The 20,487-nt window shown below is 34.4% G+C and overlaps 1 protein-coding gene across 18 annotated transcripts in view; it reads left to right on the top strand.

Moving 5' to 3' along the window:
- Positions 1 to 20,487, top strand: part of LOC122570599 (CUGBP Elav-like family member 2) — a 358,376-nt gene that overhangs the window by 332,621 nt on the left and 5,268 nt on the right. For 4 of the 18 annotated variants that reach the window (XM_043733109.1, XM_043733110.1, XM_043733108.1 and 1 more), the window contains 7 exons: positions 394 to 667; positions 1,982 to 2,074; positions 2,979 to 3,020; positions 4,560 to 4,589; positions 5,640 to 5,762; positions 6,722 to 6,952; positions 7,295 to 17,858. In XM_043733109.1, coding sequence (XP_043589044.1) covers positions 394 to 667; positions 1,982 to 2,074; positions 2,979 to 3,020; positions 4,560 to 4,589; positions 5,640 to 5,762; positions 6,722 to 6,952; positions 7,295 to 7,422 — 921 coding nt within the window. In that variant the 3' untranslated portion in view covers positions 7,423 to 17,858. Of the gene's footprint in view, positions 1 to 393; positions 668 to 1,981; positions 2,075 to 2,978; positions 3,021 to 4,559; positions 4,590 to 5,639; positions 5,763 to 6,721; positions 6,953 to 7,294; positions 17,859 to 20,487 lie in introns of those variants that run through there. The other 14 variants (XR_006317853.1, XR_006317855.1, XR_006317852.1 and 11 more) reach the window with 12 other exon arrangements.

Here is a 20,487-nt window from a genome sequence, read left to right as displayed (position 1 = left end):
TAAGTAAATGATGGTACCAGCATGTGGCTATAGAAATGGAAGAGTCAAAGTCCCGGTTTTATCCTGATTCTTCCAATATAATGCTTTGATCATTCACTGTCGGTTAGTTATGTATGCTTAATATGTTATGTATCGCGTGATGCGTTTTCGGCACAAAAGTTTTCTTTGAGGTTTTCAATGTATATAGAAACCCGCGCGGAAAGGCACGACGTGGAACGTGTTAAACTAAATCCAAATCAAGCTCGATACACTGCGTCGTGAAACTTTGCAAGAACATGCAAAAGTTTTCTTCTTCGCAGTTGTTTCATACTACTTTTACAACAACACCGCTACTCAGAAACATATGACTTATAAAAAAAGTAGGTATCTATCGGAAGCTACGTTTGTTTGCAGAACGACACGCCTGCTTTGGCGCCAGCCTCGTTGCAACTGTTGCAACAACTTCAGGCGACAACGAGCGCGGCGACTCCGGTCGCGGCAGGTGCTGGTGCAAGCGCGTTGTCGAGCGTACAGCATCAATTGTTACTGCAACAACACCTTGGCCTCGGCGCGGCGACTCCTGCGCATGCGGCGGCCCCCGCCGTACCAAGCCCGCCAGAAATTAACCCTGCGAACCTCCAAGGCCTGGCGACGCTCGCGTCCTTGAGCAATACCGCCGGTGAGTATGGTTGGTGTCCATTTTTATTTTATATTTTATTTTCGTCCATTGTTTCTTTGCTTTACATTTACTAATTTGCGTTATTTATGTGAATCTATTTTTGCTTTTGTTTTACTTTTCATTTTGTCCACGTTATTCCCAATCTATATTATTTTTATGATCTTCTTATGATTTTCTTTAATGAAGTTCTTAAAACAACTTACTAACAAGAACAACTTAAGAACTTACTAACAAGAGTAGCAGAAGAGTTATACATATTGATCAAATTAATTTTTCAAATTTGTCTTTAAATTTTAATTTGATAATTAGAAATAATATTTTGATATCTACGTTTGCGTACGAATTTCCATGCTCGTCAGTGTTATCAGTTTTGAAATTAACATCACCAAACTTCATCGGATAACAGCAAATAAAGACAGCTATACGCCAGTATACGTCTGTGACTGCTCTATTCTTCCACAACTCCCGCAAATTTTGCCAGCTTGCAAACAAATTACAGTCATACTTTATGCAATTTATCCGTTTTACCGCATGCTAAATACTAAATCTACATTCATTATTCTTTGTGCAACGTTGAAAGTTGCACTTCATCATTCGATAAACATTCGACACGCATTCGTCCTCCTTCAGTACATTATCGAGTCTTTGTTTGTCCCGATGTTCCGTTTCGTAAGTTTCACGTATGGTGACTATATACATATAATCGTCCCGTATATTTTCCCCGAGTTGTCTTCGCGATAATGAAATGATTCATTTAACGGGGTTGGGAAGCATGCCAGTATAATGATACATCGTCGTAGATACCTGCTATTAGCGTCCATATGAAATCACATGTTTACTGTTTATTGCTAAGAAACGTGTGGTTATTCGATGACCAGAACTTACGTAAGCGTATCATCGAACAAACATATGCAAAACGATACGCTGTACTCTACTCCTTTTTTGTGCCTTCCTTTTTTGTGGACGAAGGGGTTGGTAAAGTGGGGAATATGAGAATTCTATGCAGTCTTAAGGATACTCTATTTACCGTATACTTTTATCGATTTTTTCTACGGGCTAGGAAGTCTATAGATATACATATTTCTAATGAATGCAATCTTGTGAAAAAAACGTGACTTAATATTTTATTGCCACGAATTCTTTCGTAATTTTGATCGAAAAAGCCAAGAAGAATATACGACAAGGCTTCCTAAACAAATCCAGTCAATTATACTAATTACAAGAATTACATAACGAAATATCGAGTCGCGTTAACGTGCTGCGATACAGGTGTATGATTTACAATCTAATCATTCCGTGTGTGTTCGGTTATGTATGTTGCAGCGAATGCAGGAGTATCACCGATGAGTATGCAGAACCTGGTCACCCTGGCAGCCATGACAGGCGGAAACGGCAACCTTCAGGTGTCGCCAAACAGTGAGTAAAACAAGAAACTTCCATCATGATACAACACATACCACATACAGATCCGGTAACATTGAAAAATCTAGTCTTTATTATCATTTATTTTTATTACATAATACTCTATTACTATGTGCATTGTGTTGTTCGTTTTCGTTTCTAGTATAGAAAAAATGAATGTGATTATCTGGAAGTGCCGTGCTTTCGCAAAAAAGAAACGCTTGAAATACATGATATTAAATTTAGAAAATAACAGCATGGTGAAAATCACAAGAACGTTCATTTTTGCGATTAAATCATATTGGTGAAATATTTGATATGTATTTTGTATGACGTTGATTATTCTGCTAGCTATTAATTGGTCATTGTAATTTGTTCCATTTGAAATTGTTCATATTTTATATATATATATATATATATATATATATATATATATTTATTTATTTATATGATTTTTCTATGTACGAAAATCGTTGAATCTACGTTGTACAAAAAGACCAAGTTAAAAGGAAGTTTGGTTCATTGTTCCTATTAACAAATCTGGGATAGCTTCTGCCGAGATTTAACATTTATATTTCGCAAAATTTTTATAAAGCTCACAGAAACTTTTCCAATGGCAAGAACGTGAACAGGCATCTTTACGTATCGTAAAATCTAAAAAAGTGATTTGTTAAAATATTAATGCGATTCTTTCTCTGTTTGTCACTTATATTTATGTACTTTAACCGTTCATCTTTCGTTAACCGTGATCATTTCAAGCAATCGTAACGATTCAAAGTGGCGATATCACACGACGAATACCTTATCTTGTACGGAGTATAGGTTACGTAAATTTCTGCTAAGTTTTTTTCACGTGCTGAATATGTAAACACGTTACTAACTCCGCTTGTTAATATCGTGAACGTGTTCTGTGTTTCAGCGTTAAGCGGACTGGCGAATTCGACAGCAGGTATGTCGCTATGTACGTGTCGCATTGCCTGGTATAGTATTAACAATTACTAAATTAATCTTAGCCGTTCGACATTCTAACTTTCTCGTGTTATTCACCTCTCAATTATCACATTTGGTTCGCTTCAAGAAAATTGGAATACGTCTGCAATAGATGCGTCTATGAGTACTGAGTCTTATATACAGGACTCAAGGAAAAATGGTACAACTAAGAAGTATCTAACATGTTGATCACCACGTTAGCAATATATGTATGACTTACATATGTATGTGTCTAATACTAATAGTTTTTCCAGAATCCTATTTAAGTTTGTACGACTGACAATTAATGTAAAATTATATTGTCAGTTAAAAGAATTACCTTGAAAATTTAAAGAAATCGTCCTGAATATACATGTATAATGAAAATTTCATGACGATATAAGAAAGAGCAAGAGAATAATTCTTATGTTCCTTCATTTCCGAAAAAAAATATACGTGTACCATTTTTTCACTGAACCCTTCGTGGTGTGACAGTGCTGCATATTCGTACCTAATGGCGAGTATATTGTTGACCATATGTCTATGAAAACGGTCCTACTTTGTTACATTGTTGCAGTACGCTTTTATTGTCTTCATATTTCCATTGTATGAGGGTTATTTTATATTTTGTGCTCTTTCTCTGATAATAAATTTTTATTCTTTAAAATGAATGTTGCCTGTTCGTTGATCGATTGGTTGGTTGGTACATTTTACTTTAGACTTATTGGATAATTTTGTGATGCAAATTTCCAAAAAATTTTTTACCGATCTTTATTTAATAGAACCCACGGTTTTGAAATTATCATATATTTAAATACTCTTGCATTAATGAATCAAGATTCTAATTCGTGTAATTTATATACGAATACAATAGCTACATTGCAATTGATTATGCATATTCGTCTTCGTACACATATATGGCCGATATGTACCTGCATATAGACGTAATACCAGATTCCATCGCACATATATCTCTGGCCCCTCGCATTTTCGACTGTTTTCTTTCAGAATATTTTGACTTTAATATTGTAGGAACCGTCACAATATATTACTTTGGTCGAACAGCAACACAAAATGACTGATATGAATATCTCTCAGACTGATCAACGTTGCTAAATTGAATTAGCAAGCATATATCCACGCGTAATACTCTTAATAAACAGTTTTCTCGTATCTGCTACTATGCATTTTTGTATTCTTTATGATTACTATCGTTAAAGTTTGCAACATACGTACTAAATATGAAATTTAGTCCTTTTTCAAAGAAATCAATTAATTTCCTTACGTTCGAATCTACCTAATTCTAAGTAATGTCGTGCAAGGATGATCAATAAAATTAATCAAACATTATTTTGACTAATTAAAAAGGTTCGTTCAAAATACACGCGATTTTCACGATGCGATTGATTTGCTGATAACATTAGTCACGACTACCATATCTATTTCTTTGGCCTATATTTAATTAATTCCTTCTCCTTTTTATACGAACGCACATCAGCATTTTAATATGCACATTTTTTTTCGTGCGTAGCTGTCCTTCTTGGAAAGACCGGAAATACAGGTGAGAAGAGATCATTGAAACTGTATAACAAGTCTTTATAGATTAATTTGTTCAATTTCGCTCTTCTACGGTTATTTTCCTTTCGTTTCAAAACTTTTTCTTTAGTGAGCTACAAGACTTATGCTGTTAAAAATGTTTAAATAACAAGTTGATTAATATTGTTCGATGATATTGGTGTACATATTAAAAAAGATATCTCGTTTAGCAATCGATAATTATTAATGTAATAATGCATGTACAATTATCAAAGATATTATCTATAGGTTTTGTTTAAATCTTAAATATGACACACGTGGAAATAAACACTGACACGAGTTACATGAAGCAACCCTCCATAGCGAAATTTTCCCCTTGAACTACTTTCCTCTAAATTTTTCTTTTCTTTTGACAAAAATGTGATCAACCAGCCGAACACATAAATTACACCATATTTTCATAAGTATTATTCTCTTTAAATATAATTATACAGGGAGCTTCAGAAATAAGTGGTCAATCAAACTTTGGTGTCGTATTCTACCCTCCTTAAAGATGGAACGACAAGAATGAAAAATGATAATCGTGAGAATCGAATACCAAACTTTCACCACCTATTTCTGAAGCGCTCTGCATAATGTGCCATGTATATAATCGCTTTTTGCAATTAACTATATACATACTTACAAACTTGCACGTTGAGACATTGTATTATATACAGTACTCTCTAAGAACAACTTTAAACAAAATCACTTTACTTAAATAATTTGTTCTGTAAACAATATTTTATAAATTGTTCGTAGTAGCTATACAAAACGCGTCTACGCAATTAACAAACAAGATAATACTACCAAATGTAATACTACCAAAGCTATCTTTGTTCCTATTCTTTGTATGTCAGTATTACAGCATGAAGCATGTCAATTAGGAGATTACCTTTTCCAAAAACAAAAGATAGAAAAAAGAAAACAGGGGTGAAACGATTGTTTCATTCGATTGGGCACTATTGTAGAAATTCGAAAGAACAGAAAAGAATCGAAGAAACGTTGAATAATCGAATTGATTTCGATTTTGAAGGGTCTACCGGAGGTAGTCTCAGTCCTGTGACGTCCCTAGCGCTCAATTCCCTTACGGGTACACCTCTAAATGGATTGCAGGACTCTTTGAGCAACGCTTACTCCAGCTTACAACAGTATGCAGGTAAGCGGCTATATCGGACCTGTGCTTGTTTCTATTTGATCAGAATGTATTCTTGATATTAAATGGCAAATTAGTATTGTTTAACTTCCGCTAATGGTTGGTAAAAAGTGCTGTTCTAACAAGTAACTGTGCGCCTTAAAGCTCTCATTGGAAAGACGACGGTGACCGTGGAAAAGAAAGAATTACATAGTGAGTAACTAAACGTACAAACGAAGTGGAATGCCTGAATTTTCTTAGTGACGTACGATGTGTAATGCAGGACTACGTTCTGTTTGCAATCGATTTGCACGTAATCAAGTATTAAAATCTGCAGTGGTTGTAATGTGCAAATGTATCTAATTTAAGTCTTTACATAACCTCAAATAGTTTTCTCCACTCTCTCTCTCTCCCTCTCTCTCTCTCTCTCTCTCTCTCTCTCCCTCTCTCTCTCTCTACCCCTATTATCTTTTTTAAATTATGCAAATTTACAGAAAAATAGTATGAGTTACGGCTTTAAATTCATGCATATAAAATTAGAATTTCTCGCAGGAGGTAAACAAAATATTCAATTTGAAATACATCGTGCATATGACCGCCACTGTATATACAAATCCCAACTCACAAGATACGCAATTTATTTAAAAGTAGAGGAAGCAATAGAATAATGATTTATTCGTTGTATTATTGAAAATGTACTATAGTGAAACCTATACTACAAACAAGGATCGCCATCAATAACTGATCGTTTTACATGTTCGATAATTCGAAACCACAATGAGACCAAAAATCAACCAATAATTCAAACCTCCAATCGAGCTAATAACTACATATTGTATCTGCAATCCAATAATCGGAAACCATAATCGAATGAACAATGGTAGCCATCAAAATGCGAATCTCGTGGGATGAGAAGAAACAATGCGTAGCAGAATATCAATGGAGGAATAAGAAATCGGTGATGACGAATTTTGTGGTTGCAGGGTTCCCCGCGTTCACGGCAGCGGCAGCCGCAGCTGCGGCTGCGGCCCAAAAGGCAAAATTCACCAGCACGGACAAGCAGATAGAGGGTCCTGAAGGATGCAATCTATTCATCTATCATCTACCGCAGGAGTTCAGTGATACTGACTTGGTTTCAACATTTTTGCCATTTGGGAACGTCATCTCGGCAAAAGTCTTCATCGATAAGCAAACGCAACTGAGCAAGTGTTTTGGTAAGATGCATTATACTCTTGCATCGTTTCTCAACGTCAAACGTATATACATACTATTGTTTATTTCGTCAATTTGTATGTACTTTACTTATATATGAATGTTATTACTGCTCCCTCCCGTCCACCCACTCACCCAGCGATAGACCATTCGTTTATGTTAAGATATATAAGTTAATGATTAACTAATGACCCAGTTAAATATATAAAGTTCTAGCCGATAAGTTATATTTAAGAAAAATTATAAAAAGTAATAGTAACACAGTAATGTCTCTATAAAATGAGCAAAATTACAGAATTCATACTTAAGTAATATCTTCCAAAACAACGAAAAATAATTTACAGGCTTCGTGTCGTACGACAATGCGGCAAGCGCGCAAGCAGCGATCCAAGCGATGAATGGCTTCCAAATCGGCATGAAACGGCTGAAGGTCCAACTTAAACGATCCAAGGACGCATCGAAACCCTACTAGCCGACGTCGTCCACCGTTTGTAGGTAGATACCAAGGACTTCTCGGATACCACGGCTCGGAATCAACGACCTTGGTGTCCTTAATCAAAAACCAAAAAAAAGAAACCACTATTGACACATTCCATAAACCTCGCGACGTCGATCATCGATCGGGAATGTTTCTCGGTCTGGATAGATAACAGATAGATAATTAAATAGATAAATGGATAGATAAATAGGTAGATAGATGGATAGATAGATAGATAGATATATAGATAGATAGATAGATAGATAGATAGATAGATAGATAGATAGATAGATAGATAGATAAATTGATAAATAGGTAGGTAGGTAGATAGATAGGACTAGGTATTTTCAATCGACCAAAGTGTCCAGCAGATATCGCTAGCAAAAAATCTCTAGTCAAGCAGTAATTTTTATGAAGGTCAAAAAAAAGTCCTTAATAGTCTTCTTTGCTTTTAGACGCCATAAAGAGGAATTTACGAGACTGTGATAAAATTGAAGACTTACTATATCGTCATAACTGTGTTGCGAAGAATATATAATTAGGAAGAACGTTCTATAGATACACATATAGATATCTGTATATTTTGTTCTTGTAAATGTTTGGAGTAGCTCCAAATGAGAACTAGTTTTCTCTAGAGTTCAAATCTCTCCGCATGACAGTCCGTCCATATTATCAACATGCATATTTTGATTATTCTTATATCAAGATGATTATATCTATTTTTCTTCGTTTGACTGCTGTATATCTGTATTTCCCATGATATACGTGATTTTTATTGACCGTAACATTCTTCGAAATCAATATCTCGTATTATGGATAGGATTCAATGGCGCTTACAAGTGATATAGAAGTTTTGTTCTTGTCGAATGCAGTGGTAACTCATCGAATATTTCGGTTCCTGTTTTTTTTTTTTGCCGGTGATGAGATACAACGAATAACTATTGTGTATGTCTTCTTCCTCTATCTCTTTTTTTCTATTTAAATTTTGTTTCTTTCTCTTACAACGCTTTCCAAAGCATAACTAGAAAAGACATTGTAGTATATACATGTTCAATTAGCATGTAGATCGTTGAGAGCTTTTTTGTAATACGTATAATTTACGTATCCTTTGTGACCGTGTAAGAGACATTGTGTTTGTATGCAAATAATTTTAGTTCATAGAATATATTATATACGTGATATATTCCAAATGAAAAATCCCAGAAAGCTATAAAATAAATAATCTTTTGTCTATGTTTCGAAACTGTATTTAGTAGTTTCTAGGATTTACTTAGATTTACATTTTTCATTAATAGGACCTTTCAAAATTGTATGTATATTTCTTTGCTGTACGGTATTTCAGGAAAATACGAATCGCAGCAGGACAATGACACTTAATCGTGCCGCATCAAAACGAGACCTAAAAGTATTCTTAAATACCATTGCTCGATATACGTACATATTCGAAGATGCAAGCCTGCCCATTCTAGCCCTTTACCGCCCCACCAGACCTCTTAATTCGCGCCAGTGGTGTAATCAAAAGTTCGTTTCGTTGCAAACGGCTGCCAATCAAGCTTTCTGTGCTAACTTTTGTGCACAAAGTGGAAATTACGTAAACGTGAAGTTTCACTAACCAAATTCACCATGTAGCTTCTCCTCAGAATATCAGAGTACAAGTAGTTCGCTTTAAGTTTTTTTCTCTCACGCAACGTTTTAGTTTCGTACATTTAACTAAACTTTTGTTGTTGTTGATCTTATTTTTACTTGTTTGTTTTACTATTTTTAAAAGGTCTGCTTCTATCGTTCCTTTTTTAATCGTTACATATGCATTATATTTATATACCTCTACATCTACATATACATATGTATATACACACACACACACACGCACACGCACACGCACGCACGCACACACACACACACATGCTTCCAGTAACTTCGCCGATAATTATTTTGTTCGTTATCCGACATAAGGTACCGATGAAAACAATCGCCACGATCTACCTTACTAATTTAATTTTCTGATTACGCCACTATATTTTACAGTTGTAATCGCGATAATCGGTCCCCCGTTGTTGTCGTCATTCTTTCTTTTTTTCTTTTTTTTTTTTTTTTTATTGTACAGGGTACACAGAACTTGGAACGTTTTATCGTGACAATAATACTCGTATATCGAAGTTTGATGGTTAATTTACGCTATGACGCTTCTTTAGTTGTTAGTACTAACATCGCCGTGTGTTCTTTTTTTCTGGGATGTCGTCGGACGCCGGGTACCATTATTGCCAGCAGTGGTTCATCGATTTTCTTCTTCCTAAAATATGTATTCTACTATTATAAAGTCTTTACTAACGATCGTTTGATTCGTTTATTTACTTACTTATGCAAAGAATGGGCGCGTCGATGAACCACGATGACATAAAAGAAGCAACAAGAATCGAATAACATTAAGACTGATTAAATGATAACGTTACCATCCTTATTATATTTCTTTTATTAGAAAGTAATAAAACAGAATAGATCCTTGTCGCTCCTACATAGGAACGATGTACCGACAAACTACCTGTGTACACGTTGCGCGGTGACGTTATATCCACAAGATCTTGCGACGGTGTTTCTATTCGACTCATTTACATTAGCAAATTCTGGTGGGTTGCAAAGCGCTACTATCTACCTCGGTGAACTTGCTAGTCCCTATATATTCATTTTATGTTTGCTATCTTTTTTTCAACGTTATCAAGGAAAGAACGCGGAAGAAGAAAGTTGGCAAACCTATCAGGATCGTTGGGAAAAGCAGAAACCAGCAAAACGCAAACAGTCGTAAGGGAAAAGTTCCGCAGGTTCTAAAAAGAAAGTTTGAATGAACATCGCGCTGATTCGTCACCGTGCACGTTTACGCGGTGTAATATCCTACATATCTGGTGTGTGGTGGTGACTAACCTGTCCGTGTGTTTGTTTGTGTGCCAGCAGGTGGCCTGTGACGTTGTGACCGTGTTCTCGATCGGAGTCGCCGTGCCATGTCTCAGTCAGTCGAATCGGTCAATCATTCGATCGATCAGTCAATCGATTAGTCAATCGATTAGTCGATCAGTCACGATTCCTTGGTCAGCCTCTTGATCAGTCATTCTGTGTCTGTCGGTACCTGTATACACCTGTCCACTCTCGCTCCTCTACAAGAAGCGGCAGCCCGCTCTACTTCCCACATATATACCATTGTATTACCATACGATGCTTCCTACTCTTTTTCCCTACACGACCACCCTGGAAGAAAAACAAAACAACACCTCCTCCAACGAATCCATCCACCTATGCGTGCACCGTTTCCATCCACGGTCACCAATGCTTGGTCAGTACGACATTTAACCGGGAATAGCAGCACAATAGCAGCACAGTGACTGTCAATTGTGGCGAGTTACAATCTGTGAACGCGCTGATCCGTGATAAATAAAAAAACTGATACAAAGAAAGAAAGAAAGAGAAGAATCCTCAACGATCATCTGCCAGCTTTTAAAAACTCTGGACCAGGTCGGTGCGAAATTAGTCGAGGTGCGGAAACGGAAACGAGGAATCGTCGTGGGAAAAATAAACGCTCGATCGCGCGTTACAAAAATTCGAGAGAGACCAGGGAAACGACGATATATCATCGTTTAGAATCGAACTAGCATGTAAAGAGTAGCTAAGCGGAAGCCGGAGCACTACCGATCGATCACTATGTTTTTATGTTCCTTGGGCTAAGCTGTAACACACCGCTACATTATCTTTCTGTTTCTCTGTATGTGTGTATATATTTAATTATATTTTTCACAGAACCAGTTTATAATTACTTATAGTAAATGCCATAACATATGTATCTTTCGGCGATGTGACAACCTCACTAGAGAGTAACATTGCTCTTACTACATCGCCACCTTGTACGTAGTTAAGGATAACAGTGATTCTAACAAATATTTCAACAAGGTTCAGTTGTATAGGTAGACTCTACCTTAATCCAATCTACCAACTATACCTTGGGTTTTGACGGTTTGATACCATTGCCACGATATCCGTAGTCAAACTGCACCAGTCAACGTTGCAATCCAAAACAATTTAACTGAACGAGTCAATTACATATTATCCGTTATTTTTACAATTTTACAATGCAGGATCGAATAAAAGCTTGAGTTTTAATGGATTAAACAAATTCACAGTGAACTGATGCACGCAGTAATCAGTGGCCACATAGATCCCTTTATCCCGAAAAGTCTATTGCGGCCATCGCTTGACATGTTCAACCAAATACTTATTCTGATAGAAATTTAATCGGTTCTTTTTCCATACTAAATAGGACTTGCTTAATCGTTTTGATATTGATTCGTTAATTCTCAAAAATCGGTCGTACCTTTCATCTTAATATCGTTTTAGTTTCGTTCGAAATTGCAATGGAAACACCGCTTCGCTACTCTTTATTTTGTATAATACTGTCATAGTTCGGCAACGCTTTGTACGTGGCGACAACTCTGAAGTGTAACACACGCTACTTTATCTCTTTGTTTCTCTGTATGTGTGTGTGTATATATATATATTACATAGCATATGCAAATGTATGCAACCCATATATCTGTGCATGTGTATGTACGAAAATGTGCGTATGCGCGCGCGCGAGCCATGCGATCTAAAGCTGATACGAAGGTACTGTAGAAAGAAAAAATAGGGTATAGTTACCACGATCTTTCAGTCGCTTAATTTACAAGCGATTCGAAATAAACGAGTGATGGAAGGAAAACAGACAAGAATCAATTTTAGATCGCAAAGAATTCTCCGTGGACCTCTAGCGTAAGAAATATTTGCGTACAATCACTAACTAGCCGTTAAAAAAGTAAAACAAGAAACGGGACAAAAGCAAGAATGCTCGTTCTGTGAGACGGAACTTGTATACCTTATTGTATAATACGAAAAATACTACCGCGCCCGAGTTCGCTCTTCGATTGAGAATCGATTTTATCGGCTCACTTTCGGGATCGCTGTCAGCATCGCGAAGCGCCTGTTTATATGTAGATAAAAACGCGCACTGGTGACTATAGTGCTGACTCTAGTGACTCTAACTGAATAAATAATAGAGAAAATAACGTATGTAGGAAATGAGAAAACCATTGAAGAAAAGAGTAATAGAACGAGATGAATGCAAGCAAAATGTGCTAGAACGAAAAAATAAAAACGATACCGTGGTCCGAGCGAAATGGGCAGAGTCCGATTTACTGTTGTAAATTAAAAATAATATAATGGTGTAAAGATTACCAAAAAAAGAACCAAAAACAAAAAAAAGACAAAACTGGAACAGAGGAGACAAAACGAAGTGTAGGGAAAAACGAAATACATAAGTAGCATTTTTTAATGACTTTGTGATAACGTTATACCGTATATAGGATTGGACTAGGGTCGCTTTTTAACGTATGTATGTATAATAGAAATAAGCGTGGTATGAGAAACTTAATGATGCAAAGATTTTGAAGTGAAAGAAAATCATAAGAAAGGAAAGAAATTGTTCATCAGGTGACACTTCACTAGCGTGCACGCGATCATTCTAATTTTCCTTCTTTCTTTCTTTCTTTCTTTCTTTCTTTCTTTCTTTCTTTCTCTCCCCTCTTCATCACTCGTACCAAGGAGGTACTTACGATTCACGTTTTTAATTATGATCTCCAGTACATATGTTCGAGTTTATAGACGAAATACGTACTGACGGGTAAAAGAAAAAATTGTACGTGTGAGTACACAATGAGAAGAAAACGGAAGAAAATTGGGAACATTCGAAAAATGGTTTACGATCGTTGACATGGTGATCACATGTTGGAAAGTCATGTGATTGTATACGAATTAATCTTGAGTCAGTAACCATTTTTGTTACGTTAAATGCGACAAATATATATAATTTTACGAAGTACGTAACAGGAAATCATTGTATATTGTTAACTTTGTCTCTTGTCTGTATAGTGTTTAAGTTTTTAAAAACGACGTAGAATGCGGGTCAGGATATATTCTGTTAAGAATTTAGAAGTTTTAATTGATCCTTAATGGTTCAGAATTTCTATACGAGAACACTTACGTCGTTACTGATGCAAGATTAACTCAACGGCGTCACTGTAAGGTACTTAATTTCATTGTGAACCTAGAGAAGCATACGATTCCTGCATAGAAAAGCATGAAAAAGAGAGAAACAGGATCTTGAAGAGTCCAAAAATGATAGCTAGGATATTTTTTACGGTAAAACTAATCCAGTCTGCGTGTTCCTTAAATTTTTCTTATTGTCAGTTCAACAAAGACTTTACATAGCGTCACTACATCTGCAGTGTCACTGTATTATTCAAATATCAAGAAAAATGAATCATGGCTCGCTAATGAAACATCGCAAGCTCTCCCTCTAAACTAGAAAATATTGAAAATCGTAAAGGGAAGAGAACGATGTAGTAAAAGCTTCGTCTTCGACTTGAACTAGATCCGATCGCTTGTTTTACACGAAATGATTGTGAATTTCATAAATTGAGCCGTATCAACAAGACAAATTTCGTTGCAAAGTATAATCAAATTATTTTTTATATCGAATCACTTATTGACTTATGCACGAGGGAAAAAGTTAATGATGGATTCTAGGATTGACGAATAATTAGAATCACAGAGACTAATAAATAACATAGTTAAATCGCCTGGATTTGTCTTGTGGATATGATTTAAAAAATCTATTCGTTATGTACATCGAAGAACGAAAGTGCATCGAAGAACAGCTGAAGTGCATAAGCGATCATGGCTGGCTCTCTTTCTGTTGCTCATTTCCACGAATCGTCCATTCGTCATTTCCCCTATCCTTTTATTATTAAAGGATCCGTCGAAATTTTCAATTTATAGCTATAATCGATTAGAGAATCTGATTTCTTAGAAAATTCTCTTTTTAAGTATAATAATAATTTAAGCGTCATCCGATGACACTAATACACGATTTACACGCACGCGTCAAACCAAATGAACGGAGCAACGAACATTTACTTTTTGCATATTTGCAGAGAAGTGTAAAATAATATGTAAGATGATTCATTAAAAACAGATCGGAAACAGAATAGAGTGGAAATGAAAACAACATTTATTCAAAGTATGTAAGATAATTAAAGACCGAATCCATAATGAAACCACGTATCGTCACAGTCTTTTCTATTTCATTCGGTATCCATTGACATCTTTGTGAGCAAAATTTCAGCTGTTTACCTGAGGTATGACGATACCTACCTATACGTACATGTACAGTATAAATCAATCCACCTAAATACCGTTTCAAAAGCTTGGTTTATCCATAATCTCATCGAACATTACGGTCATTACATACGTAGAACCATATGTTTTTCTGCCGTTTCAGACGATATACTTCCAGCGATTCACGATCACATGTTCCTCTTCATCAAATTGAACCTAGAAATATTTCGGGGCATCGAAGTCAGCTATGGAGCCATCTTCCATAAGTTATCAAATCGAAAATTCCTAATAACGTCCCCAGACTCGTGTCTTATCAGTCACTCCATGTTAATTTAACATTGATTATATTTTATTCTACGCTTTTAATTTATTTTTCCATAAAGAGTTATTCTCCTACTCGTTTGTACGATACTTTTGACCGTATCTCGCACGATTTTTGATGGATCATCTCATATTGATCGTAACGTAGGTGTTCGTTGCGTCATATTCCGTGCCAATTACCAAAGACGTCTCTTTAATTAATCGATGTACTTACGCACCGTGTTAACAATTAACTCTTCCTCTTTCACACACAAGCACGTTCAGCCGATATACATAAATATATAACAATTAATTAATTGTTTACGTGGAGTTACACGTTTTCTTAAGTTTTTTTTGTACACGTGAATACAAATGGAGCCTAGTCAGAAGTAACATTATGAATTAATATAGAATCATATTTTTCTTTCTTTTTTTTTATATTTCATTCATTTACCAAATTCTCTTCAGCACGTATGTTGATTTCGTTGTTAGACAAAAAATGAAAGAAAAAGGTCGGGAAAAACAGTGCTGCTACGTTGATCACCATTAGTACGATTATACTTATTATTATTGCTATACCCCACTTTACCAATTATTATCGTTGTCCTCATTATTATTACAATTGTTACTATTAGTTGAATCATTACAATTTATCCCTATTACTCTGTTGGTAGATTATTAATGTTAATTGCGACGTAATTATTACTATAGATACGATTCTTGGTAGTATCGTTATTGTAAAACTTTATTCTTATCATTATTATTACTTTTATATGTTATTATTATTTATAGGAATGGTGTTTAGATTATTATTATTATTATTATTATTATTATTATTATTATTATTATTTTATTATCATTATTATTATTATTATTCGTAGAAGCTTTGTTTGTTAGATGAAAATTGTGACGCTAAGCGAATTACTTCGATCATGGTGCAATAAAAAACTTTTGGATCGATTTTTACGAAAGCTTCGCAAGAAAATGAAACGAACAAGGATCACTCGTCATACGTACTTAATAAATCGTCGTACTTGTCGATTGTAGAAATCTACATATTTATTTTTTAATGTCAGTTTTTTGTATATTTTGTATGATTTATTTTTTTTAATGAATTTCAGCACGTCCAGTGAATATCAGAGATATATAAATTTATACGAGCTACTCAGGAACCAATCTGATCCACCTTCTGAAAAATTCTTAATTTTAATAATAGAATATATAATTAGTGTCTAACTTTTTAAAAACCAAATGATTACTTCTGAAGTCGATAAATTTGGTTATTGTGTGGCTCGTGTATAAATTCAAAATAAACTGTATGATCCTATTTCGTTTCGCATTATCGTAACTACCATTGCTGTCAATAGCATTGCAATTGGTTAATTACTGCTCGATTATGTATTATCTTCTTTTTTTTTCTTCGTTTTAAATGCCAGATATGTATGCATAATTCGTAACAGTTATCATGTTCAACGGATATATGTATATATATATTTCATCCCTACAATGTTAACAGACCATAGTACTTTATTTTGCTGTTTTTCTTTTCCGTAGAACGTGTTTTCTTTTTTTCAATTTTTTGCTCTACTATTACTATTAATATTACTATTTTTATTTTGTAATTTTAGAGTTGTGCGTCTAACCGCGTTCGTTTTCCTTGGTGCTCTTATGTGTGCGAATTTTTAAAAAATGCAGCGCGTTAATATGCGCTATGAACAGACTCGAAAGACGATCGTTCAAAAGTGACCAGGATAATTTGATGTTCAAAATTCAATTAACATGCAAGCAAACTGCATGTGTTGAGGATCGATTGATATTTCATATTTATACATAATAAAACAAAGGAAAAAATAAAAATTGCAATATTATGTATAAGAAAACATAGTTTGACCTTATAGTTAGATAGAGATTATATCTCAAATTGAGCAAATTCTATAACAATTTAAGCTTTCATTCGTATCGTAGGTGATACGAGAAGTTTCTAAAGATAAAACAAAAAATGCTATCGTGCCAAAATTTCTCAATAATGAAAAGAAATGGATGATCGTCGTTCGAGGTCTCGATCACGACAAAACCGAATATGCTTTCGCGTGGAAGATCGACGAAATTCTATCAACCGCCTGAAATAAAAAAAGAAGAAAGAAAGAAACACCACGGTGAAAACGATCGTGAATAAAATCAAAGAAAAACCAAATTTCACCGCCAAAACCGCAAACTAATAGCAAAATCCTTTTTCTTGTCCCTGCGCACTATAAAGGCTCTACACGCGTGTGTATCATGCGTATGTGTGTGTGTGCGCGTGTAATGCAAACAACCTATATATGTATATATATGCATATGTGTGTGTGTGTGTGTGTGTGTGTGTATATATATATATATATGTATATATACACGCATAGATATATATGCATATGTATATCACGCCTGGGCATTACGTGTGTTTCTTTCGTGTATGTGCATATAGAGATACATGTACAAATAATCAATGTATATTTTACGTGCGCTATAATCGTTCTTGTTGAACGTGATCATCCGCGTCACCCATCGTTATGTTTAAAATGCTTGCGTTTATAGAAAAAATAGTTCTACATATTTTTTTTCTTTGTTTTCTGTTTAATTTTTGTTTCAATATCTATATTTATATATTATATATATATACATAAATATACATATATATGTATATATGCATATATATATATATTTTTTTTGTTCTTTATCTGTTTTCTTTTTCTTTCGCTGTATCTTCTTATTGTTAGCGCATCAATGGTATTTGCCGACTATCATGATCGATCGACGAAATAAGGGGAAAGTAAATATCGTCGATCTTAAACATGTTCTTTTTTTTCTTTTCCCATATATCCTTTTCTTGTGGTATACCGGAGATCAGCATGTGGCGTATGTTGAAGTAATAATACATTGTATTTATTTTGTTGGTTTAATTTTATTCTTTGCTTTTATTGCCGTCCATCATACCAATTCCTCAAACTCCCATCTATTTGTCAGTCGTCGTTTCCAAAACACTTCTCAGTACTATCTCTCTATAAAAGAATTTACGATAAAGTTACATTACAAAAATTACATTCAAATAGACCGTTGACTTGATTAGCAACGATACCGTCGATACAATTTTCCAACATGTTTGACTCTCGGACATTACGTTGCACTTGTAAAGATACTACAAAGATACTACAACGAGTGAAATTAGTGATCACATTTCGGCTGAACGCGTTTTCCTACAAAGTTTTACATTAATCATATTATCATTATCCCCCTTCGTTGTATGAACTGAATGTTCAAGTGTAAGTACTTGATTATGCAAATAAGCGATGTTGAATAATATACTAAAATGCGGATTGTTAAGATAATTTAACGATCCAAAAAGATGGACGCTCAAGGTTGGAATCGAAGTATCCGTTCAATCTATTCGACGAGATACGAGAATCGTTCGTATTAACTTATCCAGCAGTCGTCCATAATCTCGAAAAATTTACAGAAATACATAAACACATTTGATACTATGAATATTTTACCAAAGCTGGCACCTTTTGCATAATAACTAGTGATTCTAATTTTAAATTTTAAGGAACGTTGATTTTAACGGTTAATATTCCTTTGCATCAATCAACCCTTCAATTATTTGTCTATTCATGAATATTAAATATTGGGTTGTTCGAAAAGTGTCTTTCTTTCGCAAACGTGTTATTTACAACAATCCACCTTCATACAAACCTTCATGAAACCAAGTCTGTGAAATGTCGCGGTGTTTATCTCAACAGAACAAAATGGATCGTACGTAATTCGACAAAATAATATAAAACAAAAAACGTTGTGCGTCTATTATTTCCTCATAAAACGAAAGAAACTTTTCGGACAACATAATACTAAAAATATTTGGAAAATTAGATATCAATAACTACCGAATAATCTTTCACTTGTGAAAGACTCTTTTACACGGAAAAACATTTTAAATTCGGGATGAGAATGAATTAATTAATAATTCAAATTTGATATATCTATATACGTACATATATATATATATATATATATATATATATTTCTTTAAATTCTCGCATTCATGGTTTCATGCCTTTTCAAATGTATGTACCCATCGTGCTGGAACAGTTAATAAAACGTTAATCGCAACGAAACAGAGGCGAACGAACGTCAAATGAAAAAGAAAAGATGATGGTGGTGCTAGCCACCGAGCCACGCGAGAACGATTTTTATACAATGTATAAATTTTGTACATAGTCAAGCATAATCCAGCTGTAACAGCAACTCTGATAACTATCTTCGTGAATGTTCATTGTGTTCGGCCTAACTAATTCGCTCTTCGCTAGGACGAGAATGTATATCCGCCCTTTTGAATCCTTTACTTAATGAAACCAAACAGAGGATGAGAGAAATCGATTTACGATAATTAAAGCTACGTAATTCCAAAATATGCTACTGGAAATATTTATTGTATCACTCTCAAATTTAAAACTAGCTCTTATAACTGCTTTATAAAATTGACGTAAAATCGCAATAATATTTTTTATAAGAAAAAATATTTTTAATTGATTTTCACATTCAGCGATAAAAGTTAGTGATACACGATGCATGTATATTTTAGATTCGTGGAAATTTATTCGAATCGCACTGTACGGATAGCTTAAAATTAATTTATATTTCTCTAATATTAATAATAGAAGAGATGTAAGCGATAGCGTGTTTGACACTCAAATGATACAATAAATGTTTCCAATAATATAAATTGTCATCGATGAGAAGAACGCGCAAAATACATAAAAAAACATTATATATATACAGAGAATAAGACTTCTAAATATGTACAAAGGGATCGAAGAAAAGATGCGAGAGTCGCAATATTTTCGAACGAAACACGCCAATAGGAAGGCCAAAGGGGCGTTTATGGACAACAAGAGTCGAAGATATACGTTTTTGTCATATCGTTCAGTTAGATAGAAGAGAGTTAGATGGAATGATCCACGTAATTCGTTAATGTAAATTGAGATAACGACGGAAGAGAAAAGTGTAATCTATAAAATGAAATTAAAAGTCTAAAAAGACAGTGTGTCGCAAAAGTAAACGATTGCATTTAAATGATTCAATTAGTACTAATTATACTAATTATAGTACTATATTTCCGTATTTTCTTTTATTACGTACATTTTACCTATACTGTTCATACGCTCTGTACAATTACTATAATATAAAAATATTTTGTATATATTTGATTATAATAGTACTTCGCAATGTCAAAAAGAAGTATGAATCTTCTCACAATATTTATAAGTTAGTGTCAAAGTCTTTCATATAACTTTTGAATTACGCTTAAAAGAAAAAAAACGACTGTTCGTATCATTTTATAGAAAATTTTGAAAACCTGACAACAAATTCATTAATGTACTCTAAAAAAAACCCTTAAGACATACGAAAGCTAATACTATTTCGATTGAAGTCGTTTTGCGGCACACTGTATAAAGAGACTATGTGTCATCTTATACTCGACATCGTGTCTCTGTAAAAACAAAAGAAAAGATAAAACATACATAAATTGTGATC

This window comes from Bombus pyrosoma, linkage group LG9 (assembly GCF_014825855.1).
Source record: "Bombus pyrosoma isolate SC7728 linkage group LG9, ASM1482585v1, whole genome shotgun sequence".
Classification (NCBI taxonomy): domain Eukaryota; kingdom Metazoa; phylum Arthropoda; class Insecta; order Hymenoptera; family Apidae; genus Bombus; species Bombus pyrosoma.
The sequence above is the reverse complement of the archived record's forward strand: the minus strand, read 5'-3'. Positions and strand labels throughout refer to the sequence as shown.